Below are 27,978 nucleotides of genomic sequence, written 5' to 3'. Positions count from 1 at the left end.
CGGTTTGCATTTCACACATGAACACCTGCACGACGAAAAAACAACGCTTGTTTCGGCTTACACAAGTGCTTGTCCCTGATACATGGAAATTTCACAAAGCAGTCCATGTTCACGGCACGGTGAGCTACTGCTGAGGACGAATGTGACTCCGATTAATTTCTGGATGAGGAATCTTCTGCTGCGAAGAACACACTTTCCAGCACGCCAACGCACGAACAGCAGTTCTGTGTGAGCGACAGTTATCGAATGTGGAATTCCAGCGCACTCATGTTCAAGAGGCTCGACATTCTCGACGTAGAAAGTGGTCACAAATGCCCACTGCCATTTTCGTTTTCGCGGGATTAGCGCCCGGAAGTGCGCGTATTACATGCGTCCTCGACAGATGGCGCGGGGTCATGCAATTGTTGTTTCCTACTAGGTCCCTGGACATGTAATCATGGAAAATTCGGTTACAGAAAAACTACAGCGATTTCAGCGGAGTTCTTTGATATTTGAACTTTTGAAGGTTCAAGCTTTTCGCTGAACATAAAGTATCGATAGGTTTATATTCACTTTTCCGTTTCACAAGAAAATTTCTTTGGTTGGCAGTTCAGTGTGGTGTCCTCGTCTTTTTTGTGTTCCGCTCTCGTCTTTTCCTGCACAGGGGGTTTATCGTTTTTAACTATATTAGACGTAAGGTGTGAAACAGTGATTACGTTCACAAAGCTTATGCACAAATGAAGTTTACTTTGTTGTAGATCAGTGATTATAGATTTCTTAAGAAAATTTGTTTGCTTCGCTTTCACATTAGTCGGGGCATGCATACAATTAAGAAATCTGTGCAGCAGTAAAAGATAAGTAAATGGTTTGTATTACAGGTTACTAATATCTGCAAAATTCATATTCACCCACCCATATGCCTTTTGCCTTTTCCACACAAACACTTCATGCCTCATAGAAGTGAAATGTGGAACACCGTCACTGCGTACACAAAATGTGTGCACACATAGTGACATTACTTTGCTGGACGTAACTACTTCTTGTTTTGAAGTAAAAGTTGTTTATGTATGGACGTGTACAACATATCTGGCCTGGGCTCTGTCATGTGCCATGATCGTTACCTGTGTCTGAATGGCACGTCGTTCCGAGGAACTTTGAAATCACGTGCACTGTGCCTTCAGCAAAATATCTCACTTGTGCACTTCCAAAGCGCTGTCTCTATGCGAAGATCTAAAATGCACAGGTGATAAGTGGTTGCAAAGCAACATATGTGCTTTGCCTGTATGTATGCTCATCACAGTGAAGATTTTCTCCAATAAGGAGGGATAAGCTATATTGAGACTGCTTTCCATAAGCAGAAGTATGCTGTTCCCACGGTGGTCAACCATCATACCAATATACGCTTAGTGTAGGCTACTCGTTTTGGTGCAGGAAGAGGGCAGGCTACTCACCAGTGTGCTGGTGAGAGTTCGTCACTTCTGTACCTTAGAAATGAGCTGCTTGAGTAATCACGATAGAGGAAAAGAGGAAGCATCAAGTCATTGATCTGTAACATTTTGGTAGATGTCTTCTGTTTTTCTTTTTTTGCTATGCCTTCCCCTCTGGTCTATGGAGGTGTGGTCACATTTCGTTATCTTTGGACGTCTGCATTTATCAATTAGGTTTTACCCGGAGTGTTTAACGTTCCATACTTCCCCTCCTTTACAAATATATCAAAAACATTTCAGGAAGATTTTGGCTCAACATGTAGTTCCAGATGTGCCTGCATATGATAGATATGTAGCACGCCAAAACCCGCAACCACGAAACCGAAACTGCCATTCTAGCTTGTGCATACGTTACAACGCGAGCGTTACAACAATCACTAAGAATGTTAAAGACAACATGGGTTAGTTATTACTAATTTTTACGCGTTTACTGCATCATTTTTCAATAAATTCGTTTGTTTAAGCAAACATGACAAAAAGACAACAGCGGCCGTAACGGCGAACTTCGGGTTTCCAGGTCTGGCAACTACGTTCCACAAGATGGCAGCCTCCGCTGTTTGACGCTGATTCAACGGCAGCTTGACCCACCTGGGCCGGACAGATGCGGTGTCTCCGATGTCTCCTCTGTCGTTTTTCTTTCTCCTCCGTTCGACTGCTTCCGTTGAGCGGTTCGCGCGTTCGGATGCTCGCTCCTCAGTCAAATGGCTCTCGCCCAATCAGCCCGAAGGAAACTGACGCCAGTTTTTAAGACCAATGAGCATCCAAATATTTATACATATATTGCACAGCCAATCAGAGATCTTCCGAGTACGCGCGCCGGTGGCGACAATATTTTGGAGGCGGTGCATTTCGCTTTAGAGCCGGCGGCTGCTGTGGCTACATAATGTTAACTGGTTTATTGACGAACAGGAGAGCGTGCGTCCGCACGCGAGGCAAGGCAGGAGAACAGTCTGGCCAGGGCGCCCACAGCTCCCCATAGAGCCCATAGTTTGAGGTAATTCTCGCAACACTGGACATACGACCAGTGAAAATGCGTCGTGATGCCTAGCAGCCAGCCAATCAGCAACCTCTCCGTTTGGCTCGCCTTTCGGCCGGCCCTGGCTACCATTGACTTCTACTGGTTCTCATACCTGGCGCCCGTTATTCCAAAATAACTAAGACATTTTTGATAGGCTAAATACATATTTCTTGATGCAACGTATAGACTCAAATGTTTGACTCATATATTCACCGTGCGTACAGGACGTTTCGTTCGTTGAATAGACTGCAACCAAACCAAGTTCGAACTTGCAAAGCACACACACAGTCTACTTCTGGAGACGAGCGAAGTCCACGAGTACGTGCGTTTCATTGATGAGCATCTTCTTCTCATACTGGCGATGCACCGAAGGTCACACAGTCACGGGAAATACTTGTGTCGTTACGAACCCTCTCTTCTTAGTCACTGTATTTGAAAATGCGACAGCGCTCGAAAGTGTTCCTCAGGCGTCAGCTCACCAAGCATTCCAGTTCCGACTTGGCTAGAATGTCCGTAGGTTGATACTTTATCGGAGATCAGTACATGGACATAGTCACTATAACTCACGAACAAACCCGCGAATACACTTCTTCTTTGGTCGTTGTGGTCAACCGACATCGGCGAGCCGCGGAGACGCAGCGACCTTGCTTGGAGCTGCCCGCCTGGCCGACTGCCCGCGAAAAGTGAGCTGTCAGATATTTCGAAACTTTGTCAACCAATCCCGGAGCGCGCAACCTCCTTCGGCCAATGGGCATCCGTCATGATGCCTGATGATGTAATAACACGTGACTATGACGTAATTTTCTTTTTCTACTGCCGCGAATGCGGGGAGCTATGGAGGCCTGGTCTGGCCAGCAGCGGGGGAGAGGGCGAGGCTTGGCACCGGGGCGCCGCCAGTGGTTAGCGTGGGGAGAAGGTACTACGCTCACACTTCATGCCGATGGCGTTGATAAAAGTGGGCGCAAAACCCGTTGTTTTGGTCTGTCAGCATTGGTATGCGTTTCAATCCGAATCAATCGAGTTTCTCCAACATTGTGGCACCCAGCAAATAAGGGTGAGGTATAAGTCCTGGATGGATATAATAATAGACAACTGTATTTCTACCTGTGATTGGCTAGATACCCTAAAAAGTGAGTGGAGCCTCAGGTATAGGCAGGTCCCATTAATAGCGAGACTCCCTTTGGCATACACGGCACTGATTACGGTACAGCCCGCTAACTGATTTGGAGAATTCTTGTCTGCTGTACGCAGATGAATGAGAGCCAAAAAAAAAAAAAAAGAAAGGTCAGGAAACGCAGATTCTGTTTGGAGTACGGTCGCCCTTGGACCCGTAATGAGATTATCGGTGACGTTGACATCCTCCTCCTCCTCGTTTTGCCTTGCAGAGTGAGTTGTGCGGGAACGCGCGCGTCGATGTTCTGCGCCATTTGTTATAAAAAATATTTTTTTTTTGTAGTAGCCGTCAAATCAAGTCACATCCCTTTCATAATGCGTCAGCCAGCAACAATCTTTCAGATGACTTTCTGGGCTCCTTAGAAGGGTCAGGGAAAACATCCGAGCAAACACATATGATTCCCAATCACCCCGTTTTGATCTCACGGCCTCATCGGGATGAGTTCATCCATGTGTCATCCCCTGGATCATCGGGAGCGAGCAATAGGAAATCGTCCCATATTCATCCCTGCGAGAACTGCCTGCGAGAATGCAGATGCCGCGAACCCTCCGCGCCTCCAACTGCGCTTGCGCGTTACGCAACTGCGACTGCATTACGTAACGTTAGTGTGTGATCCTTAATATGATCGTAACCGAACACGATGTAAAATTTATCAGTTTTATTCTTCATGTTTTCGCATGGCAACATCCAGTATTATAAAGATACGGGACTTGCACTGCTTCTAGGCGCCCAGTGGGAGCGAGGTTCAAACGTTCAAACCGTTAGCAAGCTCGTACGGGTTGTAGGCTGGAGGTGTTGTGGCGTGATGTAGAGGTGGGCAAATGCCCTCACGATCTTTGCCCTCACCTCAATTTTCGTCACAGATGTTTACATCTATGTCACATTATCACAAATATATAGGACTCACTTATTTCGTGCGAGTTGTCGACGCTGCGCGGGCCAGGAGTGAGCAGGTCTTCACCATAATCCAAGCCAATATCAAACTCAGTGTCTTTGAATCGAACGACGTAAGAAATGCCGTCTGGTTCTTCCTTGAATGCAATCCCAACGCGATCCTCTCCCTCTTGTGCCACGAAGTCTTGCAGTGCCGAGGTGTTCTCCATTGGCATCAGAGCTTAAACGAAGAGGTACAATTTCATATTATTTATACCTACACAACCGAAAAAAAAAGCACGGAATATCGAGCTAAGAGGTACAGCAGAAAAAAAAAGTGACGATTTAGCGATAAATGCGAGAGAAATGCCCTAGCATTAAGCGCCTTTTCCGGTCCATGCTGGACTAAACCCCGACTTCCCTAAACCCGACTAAACCCGACTTCCAGTTGTTCACTTCCTGTCTTGAATGTACTTGTTGTACTTGAATTCCGGTTCTGGTCCAACTCGACTTTTGGTTCTCCACTTCCGGTCTAACCTGACTTCCAGTTCGACACTTTCAATCACTATATCCCTCAGTTACCCTTTAATTACCAAAGGTAACTGCAGGTTATCTGAGGTAATCTTGAATTTCAATTAATGCTCATGAATTACGTTTACATCGTTTGCGTTTACGAACTACATCTAACTAGCTTTGATTATTCTTACTCTTAATTATCTTCTACTAGTTGAATTTCAAATCATTTAACTCCATTTATCCTCTTATATCCCTTTTACATGTCCACTTATACGCCTTCCTCGTTCAGGCTTCATCTCATACACAGAAACACCATACGCACATATACACACATACATATAGCTTTTTTTCCATTTTGACACCCCTAATGCTAACGAATTATTTTAAAAAATAAGAAGAACGCTGCAAAAATACGGAAGTACACCACAGAGCTTCACGGAGGTTATTAGTGCTTACTATTACTGTCGCACTTTCTTTTTAAAATGATGATGATGAATTAGAACCTGCACAGGCATTTGCGCCCTCTAGACGTCTTTCTGTATTCGCATCGTCAGCCGCGGAGCGTCATTGTTCGCATCCGTTGTGGCTGTCGTGGCTAGAATGTTCAAGCCGCTTTCCTTTCACCACTCGGAGCAAAGCTACAACTCTAGTTGGTTCGCGAGCATGTCTGGACTACGTTCTAGCTTCCCTGGATGTTAGAGCTCAGATACGCCGATTTTGGAGTGTTACAGAATGGAATGGTACTTACACGATGTGTTCATAAGGGAACACTGATTGTATGTGCAAAATAGTTATCCCAAACTCCTCGCGGTTTTTCGAAAAAGTGAATTTTTAGTTTCACTGACATTCCGTCTGGTGGCCCGCAAACCCTGTGTCGACGACACATTCGTGGTCTGCCCGTGCTCCGGCTTGGCATGACACTTGGCTTCCGCCAAGTCTGCCGGTATATGTTGCCAAGTATGCCAAGTATGCCAAGTCTGCCGGCATGCCTGAGGTGTTTATGTTCTTACTCCAGCGCTTTCAGAGTACATTTAAGCAGTATCATATGCACGGCAGCATATCTTGTGTATTTTGAGTAAGGTATAAATTAAAATGTTGGCTGAGCTGTTGTATTTTGGTCACAAATAAGGTGTTCTTCCAGAGCCCTCAAAGGCAGTTCAATCAGTTTCATGTGTGCAGCAGCATTTACCTTTTCTCAGTTTTGAGTTAGGTATATTGAAATCTTCCAGTTGGTGTGTTTCGGTCATAAATTATGTTTTACGAGAAGTTTCAGGATTACATTCAAACTGCATCATGTGTGCAACAATACACTCTTTTTCTTAGGTGAAGTAAGGTAAATCTGGCATTGCAGCAGATGCTTGTATTGCATTCAAGTGGTATCATGTATACAAAAACTTGTTTTATGCCTTTCTCTAGCTGCTGCGTACTAATATTGTGATTACAGAGACATTCCTGCAGAACATATCGGAGCATTTTGTGTGCTATTGTTGGTATGATCTGCAGCAGTATATTGATAATGTTAATTATTCAATGACTTCAGCTAACATTTACATTCTTACTTCCAGGTAAACCTGTCACGTAGATGCCCTACCCCTTGGTATGTTTAGTTCATGATTGTGCCGAAACAAACAATCCACGTGGAGCATTATTTTTCAATTGGCAGTGGCATTACTATCACAACACACCACACACTGCATGTCTAAGGTGCCTGTACAATGCATCAAACCTATTCTCAGGTACAGGCAAGCTGGTATGCAATTACAACATGAAACAACTCGCGCAGAGATCGTAAAGTCATGCCTTTTCCTCCGCGCCTCGGGTTTCCTCACATGCAGCTCATTTCGCCTGTGCTGTGCAGCATGAGCAAAAGCACATATTGTTTTTGGTCACATGACACGGGACATAAATACAGTGAAACCTTCCTGCGTTGGACACCTGCGGTGCAGCCGAAGCGTGTCCTACTTATAGAGGTGTCCGATTTACAGAATATGAGAGAAACAAAAAATGGAAAAGATCACAGCTGTGTTGCCAGAAATGTCCCCCTTCTTCAATTTATGTTCCTTAGTGGTACCTGGTAGTGGTACCTGGTGGTAGTGGTACCTCTACCCACTCTTCACTGATAATTGTTACTGATTTTGGTAGATTCAATTCCGTTCAGACTCCACGCAATGGCGTTACCTCTGGAGCTTTTCGAGCAGCGAGGACTTTTCTCTGAAGCGTCAGCCCGCTTTTCATTGCTTTGGTGGAGTGCGCGTTCAAAGGCTCTAGACAAACCGAAGAGAAATGCTCACACAAAGAATTACAATGTAGACTGACAGCACTTGTTTTCGGACTCAAAAAACGAAACTAAAACCACAAAATGCTGAAACCAGTATAGGGAAAAGAAAGGGCGAAAGTCAAGGCCACTGGCTCATTTTGCATCTTTTCGGTGCAAAGATGGGCCGAGATTGAGGTAATTTGGCCAGGGTTTTGTCCGACTTAGCATGGAAAATCGTGTCCTACTTCCGGGATTAGGAGGTTTTCGACATAAGGGATTTCGTCCCCACGTAGTTTCAATGGGAGCCTGCCCGTGCAATGAAATCATGGGGAGTTGTCCGAGGTAGGGAGGTGTCAGAGTTTGGAGGTTTTACTGTACTATACAGCATTCTACATTATGTAATCTAACCGTTGTTCACGTTTGGATATTTTAACCATAGAATTTACCCTGCATGCACCATACTATCTCCAAACTCGAACAACTGCTAGACAGGAGCATATACTGTTGCCGTATAGCACTTATGGCTTCCAGATCTCAGTTGTCTCGCGACGTAAACACCCAATTATTATTATTATTATTATACGTATGGCTTCCGTCCTGTGATCGGAAACTGTGGTATCTTTTTCTGCTACAACCCGTAAACTACAGTAAAGATTTAGAAATACTGTGTCATACCATAAAGCACTATGGGAAATAGCAGTTTGAAAAACTGGAGAAGACTGTCATTAGAACGGGGGACATGTTCTACAGTGAAATTTTTTAGAGTGTGTGCTGCACCACGTAATGCACTGCAGGCCTACCACAGTATGGTAACGCTCTGAATACTGATTTGCGCAAAAAAGGAATGTGTGCGCTGACCTACAATGTGTCGTGTGTGAAGGTCATTGTAAAGAGTGTAGGTGGTACAAGACTGTGTTCCCACATTCTTGGCAGTGTTGACTAATAACCACAATAAAGTAGAGGGTACATTTGTCGCTTCATATATTTGTGTCATGGCAAAGTATGTAGAGATACATCTGTCTCAACATGCAGATGCCAAAACTGTTTTTTGTGCCTAAAATACGACATAGTTGTCTGTTCAACACCACTAATCATGTGCCGGCCTCCATGACATGTCTGTGACATTCCAAAGTGATTAATATGTCCCATAGATGTGTGAAATGCTGTCCCTTGTGTGAAATATGTTTCTTGAAATATGTCCCTTCATGTATCTCCTCTTCAGGTCTCGCCATCATGGACACTATCACCAGCTCACTTACTGTTGAACTGTTCTTTCAACGATAAAGGTCACTTTCATGAACTGGATGGCAGCCAACGTGCTGTCCATAAAAAGAATAATGGAAGGAGCTCAATATGATCATGAAGCTTTGCGTGGTGACTGCTTCCTGACAAATAGTGACTTAGAATTTCAGGACAGTGCCTGCAGTGGTAGTATTCTTGTTGGTTGGTTGGCTGGTGGTGGTGGTTGGTATTCTTGTGTTCTCACCCTTGAAGCCCATTGTGTGTCATCAGTCACCTGTAATCTGCTAACATGCACATAGCTAAAACAAAGTATATTTTTTATTTGTTTGAACACAGTTGGTACAGCACTTTTTTTACATGTTCTTTGGAAAATATAAATAAAAAATCTCTACTCTGCAAGTCTCCTGTCAGCTCTACAGAGCAGCTTCTAATTTCACTAGAAACCACGTGTGAAACCTAGACCAAACTAGTGTTTAAGGTCCACATAGGTCATAGATAGACACTATTATTATAATTATTAGATCATAAGTCAGGCTTAGGTCCTGGTTGGTAGCAACACAATTGAACCTTATTAAAAATTGGTGCAGCAGGTGACCAACATGACTAAAGACACCAACTGACTCGCACAAATTTTGTGGTGTTATACTTTTGAAACAACATTAATACGCCGCAATGGTCTTTTCTCCTTTGTTCCTTTTAACCTAGAAATATTAGGTCTTCGGCATCACCAGCCTTAGTTGTTGAGCATACAGTTATTTACGTCAAGCGCTGCAGTTTCATATTTGTTTCTCGGAACAAGCAAGCCCGGGCTTCCCCATTTTGTTAAGGGTCTTTCAGCTTTGACAGGGCATTTGTGGACAAGGAAAACATTTGGACTCTTGTGTATTTTGCTACGAAGTGATAAAGTACATATACATTTTGTCACTGACTGAGGTGGCAAAGTTACTTGAGTGGCAGTTGTGCAATTTTAAGCACATGTTCAAAAAAAAAAAAAAAATCGGGTATGGGAGGTGCTGCCTGGTTGAACACGTGGAGTACCCAATATAATAATTGGGCGTTTACGTCGCGAGACAACTGAGTGTGGAATACACAGCACAGTGTAATGTTCCTTATACTGGCAATGTTAGCATGGTTCAAGAAGTGGGAAATGTTGCACTACCCTTAATAACATCTGTTGGGCCCAGCAAACAGGATACACACACCCTGATCTGAAGACACTATGCCTAACTCAGAAGCAGTATGGTGAGCTAGAATGAATGGTGTGCTGAACGGCGACTGAAACCGGGTCGTGACGACGGGCCTGCCGATAGGTGGCTACCAAGGGCACGACTCGCTGCCGCTTTTTGCGCCCTCAAGGCCACGTGGCCGCATGCGCAAAGAGCACCTGGGAGCGCCAGGGAGTTCCCGCGATGGCCGAAATTGAAGCAATCTGGCAGATACAAGGGGAGAGAGAAAAAAAATGTGAGCGTGCTGATACGTCACGCTTCGGAGATATGATTACGACGGACGGAGGAGTTCGCGTTTTGGAATGTTGTGGTAAAGGCAGTGTTTCAATGCCTTTCGATTCCTTCTTGGGATAATCGGGAGATAATTTTCTTCGGGGGATAAGGAATATCTCTGGTTCTGCTACATCGCTTCTGCGCGAAATCCCCTAATTAAAGAGGTTAATTAATGAATTATAGGTAATTAGTGACCTTGTAGTTACATACTTTCTTCGAGAAGGTGTTCGCCTAGCCATATATAACTCAAAGAAAAAAAAATAGAAAATAAAAGGGAGGCATGAAGTGGACTTTCACTTCTGCAAGCTTGTAGAAGATAATAAAAAAGTATTCAAGTCAATATACTAAATACTGCCTTTTAATAGTAATTGTAAGATACCAAGTTACTCCCAAAAGCACTTCGGGTAAAGTAACTTGAGTAGAGTATTTTTGTTTTGTACAATTCTGTGTGAAGCTCTAACATGTTTTGTGAAGTAGCACAAAGGCATTCCGTTCCAGTCTCCTTGGGTACGTCACACAGATACGTTATGTATAAATTAATGTATAAGGAAGTGACTTCGATAGTCATAAAGATATACTTGAGGTAGTTTGCATTCACAGCAGAGTACATACTCGTTTGCTGCTTGCTGCTTGTCTGTATATGCCCAGCCCCTGTTTGGTAATAAAATACCTCCGTTTGGAGACATGTTGGAAGGCTCCTAAAATTTTGGCTGCAGGATTTTTTACACGCCATTGTTGTACAACCCAACATGATGCGCTAGTGGAGTAATGCAGTGATACACTGGTGCACAATGTATAAAGTTTTGGGCGCGACAGACTGACCATCGTGACACACGCTCTGAAAGTCACACAAATCCTTCCATACTCATGCCCCTGAAGTGTTGTTTAAGACGCCATTTCCAAAAACAGCGTCATGTACTAATAGATGCAGAGTATTTGGAAAATCAGTCAGATACCTCAGCCAATTCTTGACATCAAATTATGCAAGCTGCAGAAGATCTCCTTATTTACCTCATAACATATAATCGCGTCGTTTGACAAGCAAAAGTCGGGGTGACTATGTATTAGTCGCGAACATCGTACTAGAGGTAGTAGAAGGTGAGATGCTGTTTGACAGAAAGTCACGTCCTGTAGGAACACTGTCTCTTTTATACCTTCGTCGTAGAAGCAATGGTTTTTGCTTACGATTTTAGAACAGGGTTTATACACTATGTCACTGCTCTCTCCCTTTCCCGGCTTTTCGCGATGCATTAAAGAATATGGAGACCAATACACAAAAATGATCCTGAAATTCTATTTCACAGTTGATATATTGTTACGACGACGGTGTCGGCAGGCACTGGCGCGGGTCACGCACGGCCATTCTCATTCTGTCAATTAAACCATTGCCATTGTAGCAGTGCAGCACCTTCATCCACATCGCTGGTCTGGTCATCCACATCGCTACTGGTGCGAGGCACCATCTCACGAGCACAATCATTAAACCATCAGTTGGGCTCTCGCCACTAACCGAACAGGTTGTCGTTATTTAGAGCTCCCAACACCATCACCACGCTGAGCTGCCCGTATCATTTGGTGGAGGTGCGGGCTATCCTTCTTCGAAGCGCTGTTGTTCTGGCCATGAACGCCCCAGCCCCGACCCCAGGATCACAAGAGACGACGATGACCGGAGACGACAATGAATAAGCCCTGAAGATGCCCCCAGCCCCGAAGGCGCTCAACGACGCCCGCGACGACAGTGCTCAGTGGAGGATACCCTCGGCCCCGACCCTGTGGAGGCAGCACAGCGTCATTCCACCATCGTCCCATCGCCGTCCACCCGTCCGACTAGAAAGCATGGTATGCTTTCTAGTCCAGCTGACCCATTCTGATTATATATCAACTGTGAAACAGAATTTCAGGATCATTTTTGTGTATTGGTCTTCATATTCTTTAAGATTATTGCATCGCGAAAAGCCGGGAAAGGGGGAGAGCAGTGACACAGTGTAGATACCTTGTTTTGTTTTCCACTTTGGTACCCGTACCAAAGGGGAAAAGAAAAACAGTTCCAGCAGAATAGACTCTTCCTGCTGGCTCAGGTGAGCTTGTCTCAAAACGAGGGCGCATTCTCAGCGTAACAGTTCTTAGTGTTCGCTCCATGCTGAGCTGTGACCTGTACTTTGTTTTCATAGACGCCACCACAGAGCAGCGAACTTCCCAAAGTACATCATGACTAATAAAGAGAGAGAGAGCACTTTCATCAATTTTGTGCTCAGGAGCAGATGTCTTCCTAACAAATCCGCCCAAATTTCGGAAGATAGCTTCAGCAGAACCAGCAATCCCAAGGGGGGTCAAGTCCGGGCCACTCCGTGAACGCTGGTAAATCTGCGGTGGCCCTCCTGGTGCTGGGGGTCATTTTATTGCAGATTTATCTTGTCGTTCTTACTTCCAATATTAGCGCCGCTCTTCCATTGCTCGCTATTGAATACTGGCATTCAACAAACCAGTTATATATAAAGACATTTTATTGTCCTTATATGATGGTGTGTACAATAAAAAAAGCGCGAGATGTACACATACAGGCTGTACGGGCTAAAACAATGAGTGTCTTCCCCAAACACACTTCCTTCTGTTCTTACATTGAGTCTCATTTCTTGAAAATAGCGAGCAACAAGCAGTAGTTATGATGTGACTGTGAACAGCAGGCACATTATTGCCGAAGTTCTTTCCACTTGTACGTACACCAGTTCAGGGTTCAGAACAGGATGAATAGAAAAGCAACGAAACGTCGGGTTGCATTAAGGGATAACAAGTGAGAATATTGTCGCATGCTTAGATGTAATTTATATCGCATCAAGTACATTGCGGTGTAGTACATATGATCGCGGTATTTGATGAGGCAATCGTCTCTAAAGCACTGCACGGTCCTACATTTGTCACCAGGTCAGTGTCCGAAGCAACGAGGGTTTATCTGACCCGTGATTAAACCGTGGAAAACTGTTTATCCGCACACTTGGTGCGCTTCCCTACTTATCCCGGCCACTTACCGGCCTAATAAAACGCTACGCATCACAAACTCTTAATTCTTGCACTACGCACGAGTCCGACTCCTGCGCTCTAACCTGTGAATCACTGCGAGAAACGGTTTCTGAAAACTGTGTGAAATGACAAAGTATACGATTTGTTGCTGCTGCGTTCTCTATTGAAACCGTGCTGTCTCGGGTAATCCTGTGAGGTCCTGTAGTGGCCCTTCCCTTGCCTTCGATACACAATCCTTCCATACTTGCGCCTGAACGCGGTCCTTATGCGATAGCCGATTTCGAATGCGAGAAAACAAGCACAGTTAGATTGCAAGGAATAGCCATTGCAGTTCGTCTAACCAACTGTGCGCGTATTTTACAATCAGTGATTTATGGAGGCCCCCTTACTAAAACCCTCAGTTGCTTGTGGTCAGGTTATGGATTCAATTCCTGCTGAGGAGGCTATCAGCTTTTCGGCGGGGTACAAGTTGTACAAGTTGCTTATAGATCGTGCACGCGCTGCGAGCGAACGCCCAACGCATTGCCAATCCTACTCGAAGGGTTCCCCGAAGCGCAAATATCCCTCAAGCCTGAGCGAGAATACGGCGATATGCACAGACCGACCACTGTTGCATCGCATATGATCATTGTTGTAAGCAACAAATTATCAACTGCAAGAGAGTGAGAGATAACCTCAGCAAGCAACGACCTTGCACTGAGCTCGTGATACTCTTGATAAACCATTCATCGACACTGTTTTGTTTCGCGGCCGGCACGGTGCGATCCTCTGCATTTCATGAAAAGGGCACGTGATACGAAACAGAAGAGTACCTCGGATCCCCACAAAAATCCTCCCGCAAGGCGCGCAGGGAGCTCCAGCGCATCCACGTAAACAATCACACGTGGTCGAGTGCCAAGGCCGTGACCAAGCGCTCCCATGCATTGGATAGGCCGGTAAGCACACCAGTCATTCTAGCTCACCATAGAAGCAGTATGAGATCGAGCCGTACGTGTTTACTTGCGAAACTATTATGAATGAAATATGGTTCAACGAATGCAGTTCGAGTGGTCACGATACATTCCTACGTCGTTCATTGCGGTCGCGCTATGATGCGTGTAACAAGCCTGGCAATCGCACGATGTGCATGGGCAGAAGTACGGTCTTCTTTCTTTGAAGACCAGTCCTCTGCAGGTATATGCTCTAAACGACCACCAAGTCTCACGTTGTTGCTCAATCGCTCCCATTCCTGCACTTGTAGTAAAAGCAGCAATCGGGTCGACGTGAATGGCAGCTGAACGGTTGAACTGCGAAGTTCTCGAGCACATAATCACAAGTTCACGCTGAAAATGTTGTTGAGGTGAGTTCTCCGGTTGTTGTTTCCATCGTTCAATAGTTCTCGGGATTACCTCGAACGAAACGCTCATCGTAGTCGGCGGCCATAACTGGATTTCCTCGCAAACGGGAGAAGACGGGAAATCGGCGTAGCTGACCTTTAATGTTCAACGACGCCTGTAATGCATCCCAAATTTCCAGAGGATCATGAGTGAGAGGGAAAAGGGTTCGAGCAGTGTCGCGTTTGGTTTCAATGAACGGTGAATCATGCCGCATTACTGTTGCTAAATGAGGAACTCCGGACCAGCTTCTGTGGCTTAGCCGTCGGGTGGACGTCGCTTAGTGGCTAGGATGATGGCATTCCACGCCGAGACCGGGTGGTGATCGATTCCGGGTGCCAGCTGTGCTGTGTGGGTGTTTTCCTTGGGTTTACCTGAGACGTTTTAAGGCAAATATCGGCACAGTTCCCTGTGATCACGGCCGATGACGCTCCATCCCCCCGCCCAGCGATAGTCGTGACGTTGCCAGTGTGAGCGGGGCCAGTTCTGCCCCTCGAAGGCCGTCAACTCCCGGTAGTGCCAGGTAGTGGGTTAGCCTCCCCAATGGAGCCATCTCCTCCATGCTGGAGCAAGCACAAAGCAAATAGCAAAGCGCGTATTGTACAGTGCACACCGGTACAATTCATAGGTGTATTCCAATACTCGTTTAATTATACGTCACACATGTAGATACGTCAACGCTTTACTGCCAAATTGCGACTCTGAATCAAGTGGGGGGAGCTCTTCCTCCATCGTCTGACAGAGGCGAATGCGGATTTAGATTACGATACTCGTTAGTTGGTCCAGCCATAATTTTAGCGCTAACGAAAGTTATAAAAAAAAAAAAAACGACAAAGCGCGAATGCCAGGTAGCCAGCCAGTGTAGCAGGTAGAATGCCAGGTAGCGAATTTAAGGAGATACCAACGGGGAGGAGAAGAAACAGCTGGGGGAAAAAAGCGAAGTGGTTAATAGTGTCTGTTAAAATTTGGAGCATTTGCTCTTCATCGGAAGCGAGGAAAAATTCAAAACGGAGAGGCAAGCACGCCAAACACGCCAACCAGCCACTAGGTGGTTACGCAACAGGTGTTAGGGGGACGGCATGTGTGACACGTTTTGATTAAAAACCGAAGTCTTGTCTGTCGTTTAAAAGTATCGGATGAAGGGTGTTGTGATAATGGATACGGCAGGCCTGTTCCCGTTTGCGTACTAAAGCAGAAGAAAAACCGGAGTGAAGAATGACCACGCACGGATTATCAATAGTGTGATCGGGACTGGAAAAATGTTTGGAGACCAGGGTAATCTGATGGTTGCTGATACCCGTAGTAATTTGTAATTGGGCCAGACGGCAATGCTCACCAAAACGTTCGTGGAGCTTACGCTCATTCTCGCCGATAGAGCGTTATGGGGCACGCCGGAGCAGAAAATACAATATATTAAGTTGGCAGTTTTACATTTGTGATGACTTACCGTATGTAGATAACGGTAATTTGTGCTGAATAGTCGGTTGTTTGGACCAATGTATCACACAGCGGGGCTTCAAACACGGAAACGTCGCGTTGATTAGCGGGACTGGGGAGAGTGCTATGAACAAGGATGTTGCGTAAAGTTGGGGGCCCTCCATAGGAAATGGGGTTCGGAGACGGCAAATTTCCAGATGGGCCACTAACCGAACAGGTTGTCGTTCTTTAGAGCTCCCAACATTGGTGACCCGAACGTCGAACGTAAGGATCGAACATCGTCCTTAACCGCCATGTCCGTCGACAATCAAGCCCACCCGCCGCCTCCATCGAACCCATCTTTATCTGCAGTGGCTGTCAAGTTACCACAATTTTTTGACCGCAACCCGGCCGTGTGGTTTATCCAAGCGGAGGCGCAATTTCATCTCGCTGGCGTAACATCACAACTGACGAAATTTTACCACGTCACCTCCGCCCTCAACCCAACTGCGGCCGGTGAGGTGTACGACGTCCTCGCCAATCCCTCGCCAACCACACCTTACGATCAGCTCAAGCAAGCCCTCCTGCAACGCATCACCTCCTCCAGCCGGTCCCGCCTTCAACAACTGCTATCCGCTGAAGAGCTGGGAGACCGCCGCCCCACACAGCTACTTCGCCGAATGCGGCAGCTGCTTGGCGACAATTCCGCTACCGTGGACGACGTTCTTCTCCGTGAATTATTTTTACAACGTCTGCCACAGAACGTTCAAATGGTTCTGGCAACAGCAGCGAAAATGTCACTCGACCAGCTGGCTACGCTCGCAGATGCGGCTGTTGAGGTCGCCACCCCGTCCATCGCTGCCACCGCTGCACTACAACACCCCGTTCATCCAACACCGTCTGCAGCGGCGAGCCCTTCTGGCTCTCCGCAATTTGAAGACCTTTGGCGCGAGTTCCGCGCGCTTGCCTCTCTAATTGCAGCATCACATGCTCCACCGCAGCAAACTCGTCAACCCTACCGTCGCCGCCGTTTCAGTCAGAGTCCACGGCGCCATTCTCCCAGCCGCTCGAATAGCGGAGGCCGCGACGGAAGCCCGGCGGCGACGATTTGCTGGTACCATCGCAAGTTTGGCGCCGAGGCCCGTCATTGCCTACTACCATGTGCTTGGCAGCAGGGAAGCCCGCCCGCGGGCCATTGATGGCGACCAATGGTCCATCCTCCCAGTCCAGTCGCCTATTTTATATACGGGACAAAACATCAGCCCGCCGCTTCCTTGTGGACACCGGCGCGGAGGTGAGCGTATTGCCAGCGAGCGGAAACGAACGACGACAGCCACCTCTCTTCCACCTCACCGCTCTTAACGGATCTAAGATCTCCGTGTACGGTCAACGCTCCCTCACATTGAACCTGGGTCTCCGCCGTGTGTTCCGTTGGCTCTTCGTGGTTGCGGCTGTCTCTCACCCCATTCTCGGCGCAGACTTTCTTAAGATCCATCAGCTGCTCGTCGATATGCGCAACCACCGACTCATTGACTCAGCCACCAGCCTCACTGTCTCCGGCATACGGTCGTCCCATCAGTCTCTGGGCGTGTCAGTCTTCCAAACTGACGGTAATCCCTACCTTGCCGTCCTCAAGGAGTTCCCTCAACTCAGGCGCCCACCAGATTGGTCGAAGCCTGTCCCGCACAGTGTGGTCCACCACATCGAGACAAAAGGTCCTCCCGTCTTCTTCCGCCCCCGTAGACTACCGCCGGAGAAGCTGAAAATTGCGAAGGACGAATTTGACCACATGTTGGAAATGGGCATTATTCGTCCATCATCAAGCAGCTCGGCCTCTGCTCTCCACATGGCCCCAAAGAAAACCGGTGACTGGCGGCCATGTGGGGACTATAGAGCGCTTAATCGGGTTACCATCCCCGATCAGTATCCCATCCCTCATGTTCATGACTTCACGGCAATCCTTCACGGCGCGACGATTTTCTCGAAGCTTGATTTGGTGCGCGCTTACCACCAGATACCCGTTGCGGAAGCCGACATCCCAAAAACAGTCATTACAACACCGTTTGGCTTGTTTGAATTCCCACGGATGCCCTTCGGGCTACGGAATGCCGCCCAATCATTCCAGCGCTTCATAGATTACGTCACCAGAGGTTTGCCATTTGTTTTTGCATACATCGATGACATCCTCGTGGCCAGTCAATCCGAAGAGGAGCACATCATCCACCTGCACAAGCTTTTCTCTCGTCTCTCCGAGTACGGAATTATTATTAACGCCAGCAAGAGCGAATTTAACGTCTCCTCCTTGGACTTTCTGGGTCATAGGATTTCTGCGGATGGCCTCACACCACTCCCATCGAAAGTCAAGGCAATCGCCGAGTTTCCCCGGCCAACATCTCTAAACCAGCTCCGCAAATTCCTGGGATTAGCGAATTTTTATCGCCGCTTCATCCCGCATTGCGCTCAGATCCTTCGCCCATTGGAGCAGTTCCTCACCGCCAAGTCTCCGGCGTCCCAACCACTGGCCTGGACTGCCGACTCCATCGCTGCATTCGACAGAATCAAGGAGGCTTTGGCAAACGCCACCCTCCTTGCCCATCCTCGCCCAGACGCCCCAACTTGCATGATGGTAGACGCTTCGGCTACTGCCGTGGGCGCCGTGCTCCAGCAGAAGATGTCTGACGACTCGGATGATTGGACTCCCATCGGTTTCTTTTCACGCAAATTGCGCCCTGCGGAAACACGCTACAGTACGTTTGGACGCGAATTGCTCGCCATATACCTCAGCGTCAAACACATCCGGCACTTTGTCGAAGGCCGTGTCTTTACCATCTTCACGGATCATAAACCCCTCATCTATGCCTTCCGTTCGTCCGGTGCCAACTACACCACACGGGAGCAACGCCACCTTGCCTTTGTGTTGGAGTTCTCGACGGATATACGCCATCTCTCCGGCCTACAAAACTCCGTTGCCGACGCTCTCAGTCGCGTAGACATCGCCGCCGCTACCACCTCTACCTTGTCACTCGACGTCATCGCCGATCTGCAACTTCACGATCCCCGCTCCTCGCCAACACGTCTTGCCCTCAGGAACGTCGCGCTGCCTGGAGCTTCGTCAACCGTCTGGTGTGACGTGTCTACCGGCACGCCCCGCCCTTTTCTCCCGCAAACGATCCGCCGTGCTATTTTCGACCAACTCCACGGCGCGGCCTATCCCGGCGTCCGGGCTACACATAAGCTGGTATCGGCTCGCTACGTCTGGCCCAACATGCAACGCGACGTCAAGCGCTGAGTCCAATCCTGTCTGCCGTGCCAGCGCTCCAAAATATCCCGGCACACGTCATCTCCGCTTGCAAAGTTCCCGGCACCGGAGTCTCGTTTCGCTCATATTCACATAGATATCGTCGGGCCACTTCCACCCTCGCAAGGCTTTCGCTATCTGCTCACCATCATAGACAGATTCACCCGCTGTCCTGAAGTCGCCCCGCTTGCTGACATCACAGCCTCATCTGTAGCTGCAGCCTTCGTCCAGACGTGGGTCGCCCGTTTTTTTGTCCCGGCTACCATAACGACCGACCGCGGTAGGCAGTTCGAGTCCGGCCTCTTCGCCCGCCTTACCACCATACTCGGCTCTCACCGCGCTCGAACCACCGCTTACCATCCTGCGGCGAACGGCATGGTAGAGCGATTTCATCGTCGTCTCAAGACCGCCCTCAAGGAAAATGGCAGTTCGTGCTGGACCGAAGTGCTGCCTCTCGTGCTCCTGTCGCTTCGTGCGACCGTTAAAGAAGATTTGGGCTGCACGCCGGCGGAAATGGTTTACGGCGCCACGCTCCGTATTCCCGGTGATTTTTTGCCGACTCCAGCCAATCCTCCCCTCGCTGACCTGACCTCCTACGTCGACCGCTTGCGCAAAACCATGGCCCACCTTCGCCCTCAACCTTCGCGACCTTGCACACGACCCTCCTTCCAGCACCCACTTCTTGAGTCCGCCACCCATGTATTTGTCCGGCATGATGGCACCCGCAAGCCTCTGCAACATCCCTATGATGGACCATTCCGTGTCATCAAGCGCTCTCAGAAGCACTTCACGCTTCAGCTCGGAAACCGTCAGGACACAGTGTCCACGACCGTTTGAAGCCGGCATTCTTGGATGAGCCCGGAGATTCCCCTTCCTATTTCGCGTCGGTTTCTGCCCCCACCTCAGGAGTGGTTTCCCCCGTCGAGCTTCCCTGCTCACCGTCTCCCAGACCCGCCACCTCAGCAACTACCCGCTCACCTCGCCACGTCCGCTGGGCCCTCCCCCTTACCACCGCCTGCCCATGACTATCGACCGCTTCGCTAAGGGGAGGGCCATGTAGCAGTGCAGCACCTTCATCCACATCGCTACTGGTGCGAGGCACCATCTCACGAGCACGATCATTAAAGCATCAGTTGGGCTCTCGCCACTAACCGAACAGGTTGTCGTTCTTTAGAGCTCCCAACACTGTATGTTCTGCTTGGTCGTGCCCCGAAACGCTCTACGTCGGCGAGACTGACCGTAAGCTTCACGAACGTTTTCGAGAACATTGCCCTTTGGCTCAATTATATTACTTCGGGAATCAGCTACCAGCAAATCAAGGGTAAAAACAATGCCTGGAAATCTGATTTTATTCCCAATGCTTCATTGAATTTTACGAGAGGGTGGCTTCATTCTGTTTGATGAGCAAGGGCTCTCGTGCCACAGAACAGGTCATTGTGGACCACATGCGGCCGTCTTTGAGACCCCTGTTTTATAGTACAATAATAGGCGCAGAGTATTTCGAAGTATTTTACTTTGTATCGTCATTTTTGTATTTCGTGCTAGCGCCGCGAAGCACCTGTGGCTATGAGAGGCGTACAGATGCGTAGTGACGGAGGCAGGACAGCAGGAAGGAGTGCGGGACAAGGGGTTATCCTGAGCCCTGGACAGAGTTCAGGGGGTACTGTGCCGACATTCGTCTAGAAAGTCTTCGGAAAACCCAGGGAAAAACCCGAGATAGCACAGCCGGTGGTAGGATTCGAACCCACCACTCCTCAGTCTTCAGCACGACCTCGGCTACAATCAAGGAGGGGCACGCCATAACCCGCTCGGCCATGCCGCTGGTTAGTATCGTCATGATAGGTCCAAAAACGAATTTAGTAAAATCTGCTTCGCATTGGATCCCGCGCAAATAAGTCCGACACGGAGCTTCTTACGTGCGAAATGCAACGTAAAAACAAACAACAACAACTTTATTTTGACTTTGGAGAGTGGGGAGGTTCATCGCCAGAGGCGATACTCTACCCCATTGCTGGATGGGATGTGGGAAATAAAATAACGAGCCCCTTCGCAATAACGATCTAAGTCCGATGGTGTCCGGAAATGCGTAAAGAGCTTTGAGCGCAGATCGTTGCTGGGCTGGATTGGGCCAGGGACCAAGCTTTTTCGATAGGGAGAAGGGGCGATAGTCGAGCTGATGAAGAGACTCGGAGAGTGCGGTTCGGGCAGATTGGTAGTGGGGGCAATGAAGAAGTGGGGGCAATAAGAAGAACATAAAAAAATCTATATGTCCCCCTATGTTTACCTTCCTATTGTCATGAAGCAAAGTCAATCGCGGATGTACGGCACATGCATTAAAGTTCAATGCAGTTACACTTACTCCAGGAGCCAAGAATAGGAGCCGCTTTTCCACTTATGTTGAGGGCGATTCCAGTAGGTGGTGTGAAGGCGAAAAGACCGTGTGTGAAGTTTTTTCTTCTCCATGGCTCCAAGGGGTCCGACACGTCGTAGAATTGTTCTTTGGAAGGGGCAGCAGAGTAGGGAGCAACGGATTCTTCCCAAACGCCGTTTAGTAAAAGCACCATGAAGGCCACTTGCAGCAATGTTGCTACGTAATGTCGTCGGATTCGGGTGAGGTAGACGTGCTTCCAGAGGACGAGAGGGAGCTGGCTGCCCCAGCTACTCATCTCGCTATGGTTCACTCTCTGCATGTTAGTATGAGTTTATGAGAAACTACTTTGATTATAGTGAGCTTATACGCATATTCTGTGTCGTAACGTCTCATGAAATTTTGGTATCCGTGCGCATTTTTCACGGGAGGTTTCTTGAGATTCTAAGTAGAGTTAGAATTCGGATTCTCGTAAGCTTATTCAGGCTGGTCTCTTCCACATCCATGAACATTTACGAATCACCAGTTTCAAGAAAAATTACACATTTCATTGATTGTTGGCGGCTACCACATATCAACCGTCTACACAACATTTGCACAATAACGCACTTAGGAACAAAACTATACCGTATTGATGACTTGTATTTGATTTTCCTTCATGATGAAAACTTTGTACTGAAATTGGCGAGACTCTGGTACTTGATTACATGGTGTACATAGATTTTTCCGCGACGTTCAAGCTGCCTGCATAGGGGTGGAAAGCTCGATGGCAACTCAAGCATGACCGAAATGGCAGTGAAGTAAAATGCAGGTCAGCATATTCCGACAAACACAGGCAGGTCAAAGGCAGGTTTCGCTTCATTTTTCTGAGCATCCACTAAATCAACGGACGCGCGCGATACTCTGCCTAATATTATGTGCGTTTTTAAAGAGCACACTGACTATACAACCATATGCATTTGGAGTTCGCTCATACACTTCGCTCATACACGACAAACCGTGTTCACTGATGCGCTATCGCAGCCTTCGCCCGTATGCTAGAGCACGTATAACCTAAGAAACGGCACTTCTCGTTCCTAGAATTGCCGTACCCCTATCACAGGGACAGATTTAGCGTCACTTCGAACGAATGAAGGTTTGAGTTCGTATGATTCGTATCGTCGCACAAATCAGCATTCTGTCGATTAAGTGAGTTCGCTAAACCCACTTCACTCAGTACGTGGACTCGGCGGCGAAGTTTTAAGGAGAAGTTAACATATTCGCCACGAGATCCAACTGTAAGTGGCGCTGCGGCACAGCACTAATCAGAGCCGTATATTAAAAGGGAGTCTGGCCATTAATGGGTCATGCCTATACCTGAAGCTCCACCCACTTTTTCAGCTCTCCGACCAATGGAGTGTTGAAATATGGGACGCTTTCAATCAGCCTATCCTCACTATTTGTCCCCTGTCCAACATGGGCAGCGCCATTTTGGGTGGCAAGTGGATTGGATGGGATGGAAATGAATACCACGCAATCCGAAAAAGTAGTGGATTTTTGGTGCAAATCTGGTGAACGCCACCTATAGAGTGTGTGGGGCAAGTCGGGAATTGCTCGCCTGCTCCCGTTGTTGTACCAGTGCGTTGTACCGTTGTCGGCAGAACAACCTGCTGGGGCACATTCTGTCGTCGGTACAATTTTTAAACAAATCTACATGAATAGTTGGAATATAAAAGGCAAGAATGATTACATTCATGAAATCCAGCAATTAAATAAAATATTGTACAGCACAATGCCGTTTTTGGTGATGACTTCGTCGTGATCCCAGTGTTCACTAGGCCTAACACCGGCGACAAAACGTATTATTTTCGGTTAGATATCGATGGGTGAGCATCAATTGAAACTGATTTCCGAGAAACGTATATGACGATGTACATCTGCAGCGTAAAATCAGAGCACTATGTGAAAATTTTTTGTCACGAAATCCCCGCTTCACTGTGTTTGTTTTCGTCGCCATTCTGGGTGGCAGTGAAGTGTCATGGCGAACCCCTTGATAAAAAGCAAACCAATCAGTGGAGGGAAACTGTGATTGACAGGTCGATCCTTTTTTTTTTGTGACTCCTCCCAATGTCCAAACTCATATACGGCTAGTATTTTCATATACGGCTCCGGCGCTAATGTGGATTCAGCATGATCCGGCGCAGCAGGCGCGCGCTTTCCTACGCGGACAGCTTTAAGCTTCGCAGTGTTCCCTGATGCATTGCAGGTGTCAGTGCTTCATATATTGTGGATAATTTTGTTGCGTGTAAGGACAATAATCCAATAAGTATAGAACCACTTCGCTCTAATTCTTGCTCCGTCTAACAGTGGTGGTTATTCGTCAGTGGTGGTGTTTCGATGTTTCAGTTGGCATACGCACGCAGGTTTGTGTGAGGTGGCCAGATAATTATTGCAACTAAGATGTTCAGAAACATGGCGTTGAACACGTGCTTCAAGATACCCACTAAACAAATGTGTTCTGGCCTTTTCCATTTGTCACAGAAAAGACGAAAATGCGAATCCGAATGGTTGCATATGTCAAAGCCAAAAGTCAACCCTGTCATGTCATACTGTCTAGTGAAATATAATAAACAGTGCATCCTGCATACTGGAAGAAATTCCACGTGCTGTAGTTTTCGTCCCTGGCTAGGAGCCCTGTGCAGGGAGTTTGACTAGTTCAAAAAGTACTCCACTAAACCTGTTTCACTCAATAGACAAGTTCAGAAAATCCCAGAGTGCTTAGCGTCGCTTTGAACTGTGGGAGTTTACTAATACGAAAGAAACGGGTAGCCTCCAAACTGTTTCGATTTCTCCCCTACCGGTCCATTGTCCACGACGTGTCAAGGTCAGCGAAAGCGAAATGTGAGGGATTATTCTTCGCTCCCCCGCTTAGCAAGCGCCCAGGATGCAATGCGTGCGAAAAGAGCACTGGGATTTTCTGAACTCGACTATTTGAAGCTATTGAAGAACTCGATGCCTAGAAACATAGGTTTCCACACGCGTTTTCGAGCATGACAACCACAGCGAAAGCACGGCTTCAGCCCTTCAACCAAACTAACGGCAGTTCATGGAGCAGTCGCATGATGACGACACTGGTCGACCTCGCGGCGTGTTGGAAATAAGTACGCCTGCTCTACAGTTCGCAATATGGGCACTCCGGGACGGCCATATTGTAATTTACTTTACGAAAATGTGTTCTGCTTCGTGTGAGTTTCATAATTGCAGATATCAATGGAAAATCTCGCCTGATCTCGAACTTTAGCTTCCCTTTCGTGAATATCTTCAATGTCGCGATGATCGATCATTATATCAATGCCATGCTGCCATCCAGTGATTTATCCACACACCCCTACACCCCTAACACCACCAAATGCTCAGTGACACCCCCTAACTTTTTCACCTATGTACCCCCTACAGGGGGTGCCCTTGTGATGTCAGCTTTAGACACATGTTGGTAACGATATGTTAAGCTGTAATCATGGAACTATAATAATGACTCTCCCAAACACAAATTTTTTCCAACGCCCCTCTGTGCTTGGGATTCTGGATAAACCACTGTTGCCACCGATGAAGTACAATGAGCAAACGTGCGCGAGCGATCTTTGCTCTTAACAAAGTAGTACCTATAGGAATGGCTTGTTAGCCAACACCTTATGAAGTTCCATTGGCTGGATTCTGGGAAAATGTGAGCCGAAACACTGCTACGTGGAAGTAGAATACCCTTGTTAGCCATATAAAATTGCGTGGACAAAGGCAAGCTGGTGGAAGAACCGGAAAACGGGAGAAAACGGAAAACCTGAGCGGGACAAGAACACAGACTTTGAGCTGCTGTGTGCAGTCTCCAAGTATGTTAGTAGGACAGTGGGGCCACAACAGTATAGAAGCGAGACCTGTCCCGCCAAAATGGTCACGTTAGTGTTGACTGGTCACATAATTGAAGCAAAGCTTCTTTAACGGGACAGTCGCCTCAGGAAACCCACCTATGAACAAGGTACCACTATGTCTGGCATTTCAAAGATCAGCGCTGCTTCCGCAGCTGCAGATGATCCGGCGGTAACGCTATCACTGTGACATCGCTCCCTATGTGGAAGACAGTGGTGGCATCCCTTCACTCAAGGTCGTGGTCTAATTGGTCGTGTAGGGAATGACGTTTTCGCCTTTTTCCAGAAAGGGAATTCCGGCATATTCTCAACATCTGAAGTCTGCTCATGCCATGCATTCCACCGAGCAACAGTCAAACTACGCCATCATTTCGCGTGGAATTTTCAATACCATGGCCAGTGGTCCACGAGGGATAAAATGACACCGTAGTTACGATCTACTGGAAAGTCCATTTAACCTTGAAAGAACAAACTGCACGAAGTGCATTTTAAATTGATTGATTGATTGATTGATTGATTGATTGATTATGTGTTTAATGGCACAAAGGCAACAAAGGCGATAGAGCGCCAAAACTATGGTGAGTGTGTCGGAGATGATTATGGGAAAGATGATGTGAGAGAGAGTGTGTGGTAGTTAAAACCTATCTACAGGTATGAGCGATGAGCGATGAGATTGACCAGGATAAGAGAGAGAGGAGGATGACGATAGCAAGCGAGCATGGCAGTTAAAAGCTATCTACAAGTGTGACAATGAGATATTTACATGAGGAGTTCGGTGATATTGGATAAATGCGGAGCGATGCTTATCATCTACATCTGACTAAGAAACCCACACGTGGTCAAAAATTTAGTGACGTTATCAAACGGCATTTTAAATTGCTTGCGTGAATCTCAGCTGTTGTCGCTGCTATCATAGGGGGGAGGGGGATATGTTCATTAAGAAAAAAAGAAAGGAAAGGTTGCTATCATAGCTTAGTGTACTTATGTCGAGTAGAAAGCGTGTACTGAAAATGACATTCAGCGAGTTGGAGTGCACTTAATAGGAATAACACTAAATATGTCCGTCTGATTGGAGCCTCATATTGTATAAAACTTTAGGCTAAGAACGAGTCAGCGAGGTGTCTATGACATCAGGTAGAACGAATAATCGCACATGTACGGCGACGTACAAATAATTGGTTTCCCAATTGATGGTTGCCTCATGGTTGCCCAATTTGGTTAACTTTGTCTTTTGCATGCGCGCATGACCGCTTGGCCACTTGACTGCTGCTTGCAAAACATATCACACTGAAAGTATTTATAGCAAATGAATTTGTCACTGTGGGACTTACCGCACGTCCGACCCTCGCGAATCGACGATGGTTCTTCTGCAACACGCGGATTCCTCTCTCACTTCTTCTTCCAAAGCCGTGCCTTTCTTTTAGCCAAAGCAGACGACCGGGTTTTATTTTATGTGGATATAGGTGACGCTCCCCTGACGAGATTTTGTACGAATTGCTAACAGGGCATTGTTTACGATTACCTACTCCCGCATATTAGGAGCATGGTTGCGACGTGGCTTCTGTAAAATGCTTCCGATACATGTGCGCTCACAGAGAAAAGGGAGTTTTCTCGATTTGATGGTGGTGGTTCCTTGATTTTAGCGCTTAGCAGACGACCTTGCCTCTTCTCCATGAAGTTAGTTTTTGTTGGAGTCGGGACCATAGCCACTATCTCCCACGCATCGATTTGGACCTCGAGTCCTGGAATCACCCGTAGGCTCTACAACTCTAGCACAACAGGGAACCACAATCTACAACGTGCACAGGTTCGCAACGAAACGTACTATCGCTGTACAGTAAACTTTCCAGGTATCCTATTCAGTATATTGATTTTTTTTTTTTGCATTGGACTACATAACAACGAAACAAAACAAAAGCCTTAGGACGTTTCGGCACCTATACATGCGTCCTCATCAGCATGAAAGCAACGAATTGTTGAGGTAGTTAGCACTGGAAACCTTTTAAACCCTTGTAACAAACAAGCAGAGGCCCCTTGTGACTGTTACATGCATTCTGTTCTGTGAATGTACGAGGATTCTAGAAATTTCTCTGAGGATTTCTCTGAAGGAGGCGCCCCCTCAAAAGAATCCTCTCGCGGCCTTGGCTATCGTTAAGGGTGTAGACGAAAACACGCTAGCGACGGACTTCTGTGTGGTACTAACGACTCCGGCGGCTGCCTCGACCACGCCACTACACCACAGTTTTGTCCACAGTTTGACGGCTGAACTTCACCAAGACTGGCCCTGTCCCCCGGAAGTTATGGACCGCGACTTCACAGTAATCGAGCTAAAGGCACCGTTGAAGCTTGTGAACGCTGGCTCGTCCCCTGGACCTGATAAAATCACCTATGCCGCCCTACGAAACCTGGACGGGCGGTGACTCCAAGCTCTCCTTCATGTGTATAATACGTCTTGGCAACAAGGATTTTTACCACATACATGCAAAGAGGCATTGGTTGCTCCCATCCTGAAACCAGGCAAGCCCCCAAATGCCCTATCCTCCTTTCTCCCTGTGAGCCTG

The 27,978-nt window shown here is 47.4% G+C and overlaps 2 protein-coding genes across 4 annotated transcripts in view; one reads left to right on the top strand and one right to left on the bottom strand.

Annotated features, from left to right (window-relative positions):
• The window catches only part of LOC135391463 (phospholipid-transporting ATPase ABCA3-like), a 288,004-nt gene extending 261,208 nt beyond the window's left edge, over window positions 1-26,796 (bottom strand). For 2 of the 3 annotated variants that reach the window (XM_064621719.1, XM_064621720.1), the window contains exons 1-3: window positions 26,749-26,796; window positions 21,510-21,834; window positions 4,566-4,772 (exon numbers count right to left, since the gene is read on the bottom strand). In XM_064621719.1, coding sequence (XP_064477789.1) covers window positions 4,566-4,772; window positions 21,510-21,816 — 514 coding nt within the window. In that variant the 5' untranslated portion in view covers window positions 21,817-21,834; window positions 26,749-26,796. The remainder of the gene's footprint in view (window positions 1-4,565; window positions 4,773-21,509; window positions 21,835-26,748) is intronic. The other variant, XM_064621721.1, reaches the window with a different exon arrangement.
• Window positions 16,167-17,051, top strand: LOC135390494 (uncharacterized). Its single transcript, XM_064620194.1, has one exon. The coding sequence runs from the start codon at window positions 16,167-16,169 to the stop codon at window positions 17,049-17,051; it is 885 nt and encodes a 294-aa protein (XP_064476264.1).
• Window positions 26,797-27,978: the final 1,182 nt, after the last annotated feature.

This window comes from Ornithodoros turicata, chromosome 4 (genome assembly GCF_037126465.1).
Source record: "Ornithodoros turicata isolate Travis chromosome 4, ASM3712646v1, whole genome shotgun sequence".
Classification (NCBI taxonomy): Eukaryota; Metazoa; Arthropoda; class Arachnida; order Ixodida; family Argasidae; genus Ornithodoros; species Ornithodoros turicata.
The sequence above is the reverse complement of the archived record's forward strand: the minus strand, read 5'-3'. Positions and strand labels throughout refer to the sequence as shown.

Coding starts and splice junctions, on each gene's coding strand:
- LOC135390494 (XM_064620194.1), top strand. CDS start 16,167: ATGTCCGTCGACAATCAAGCCCACCCGCCGCCTCCATCGAACCCATCT.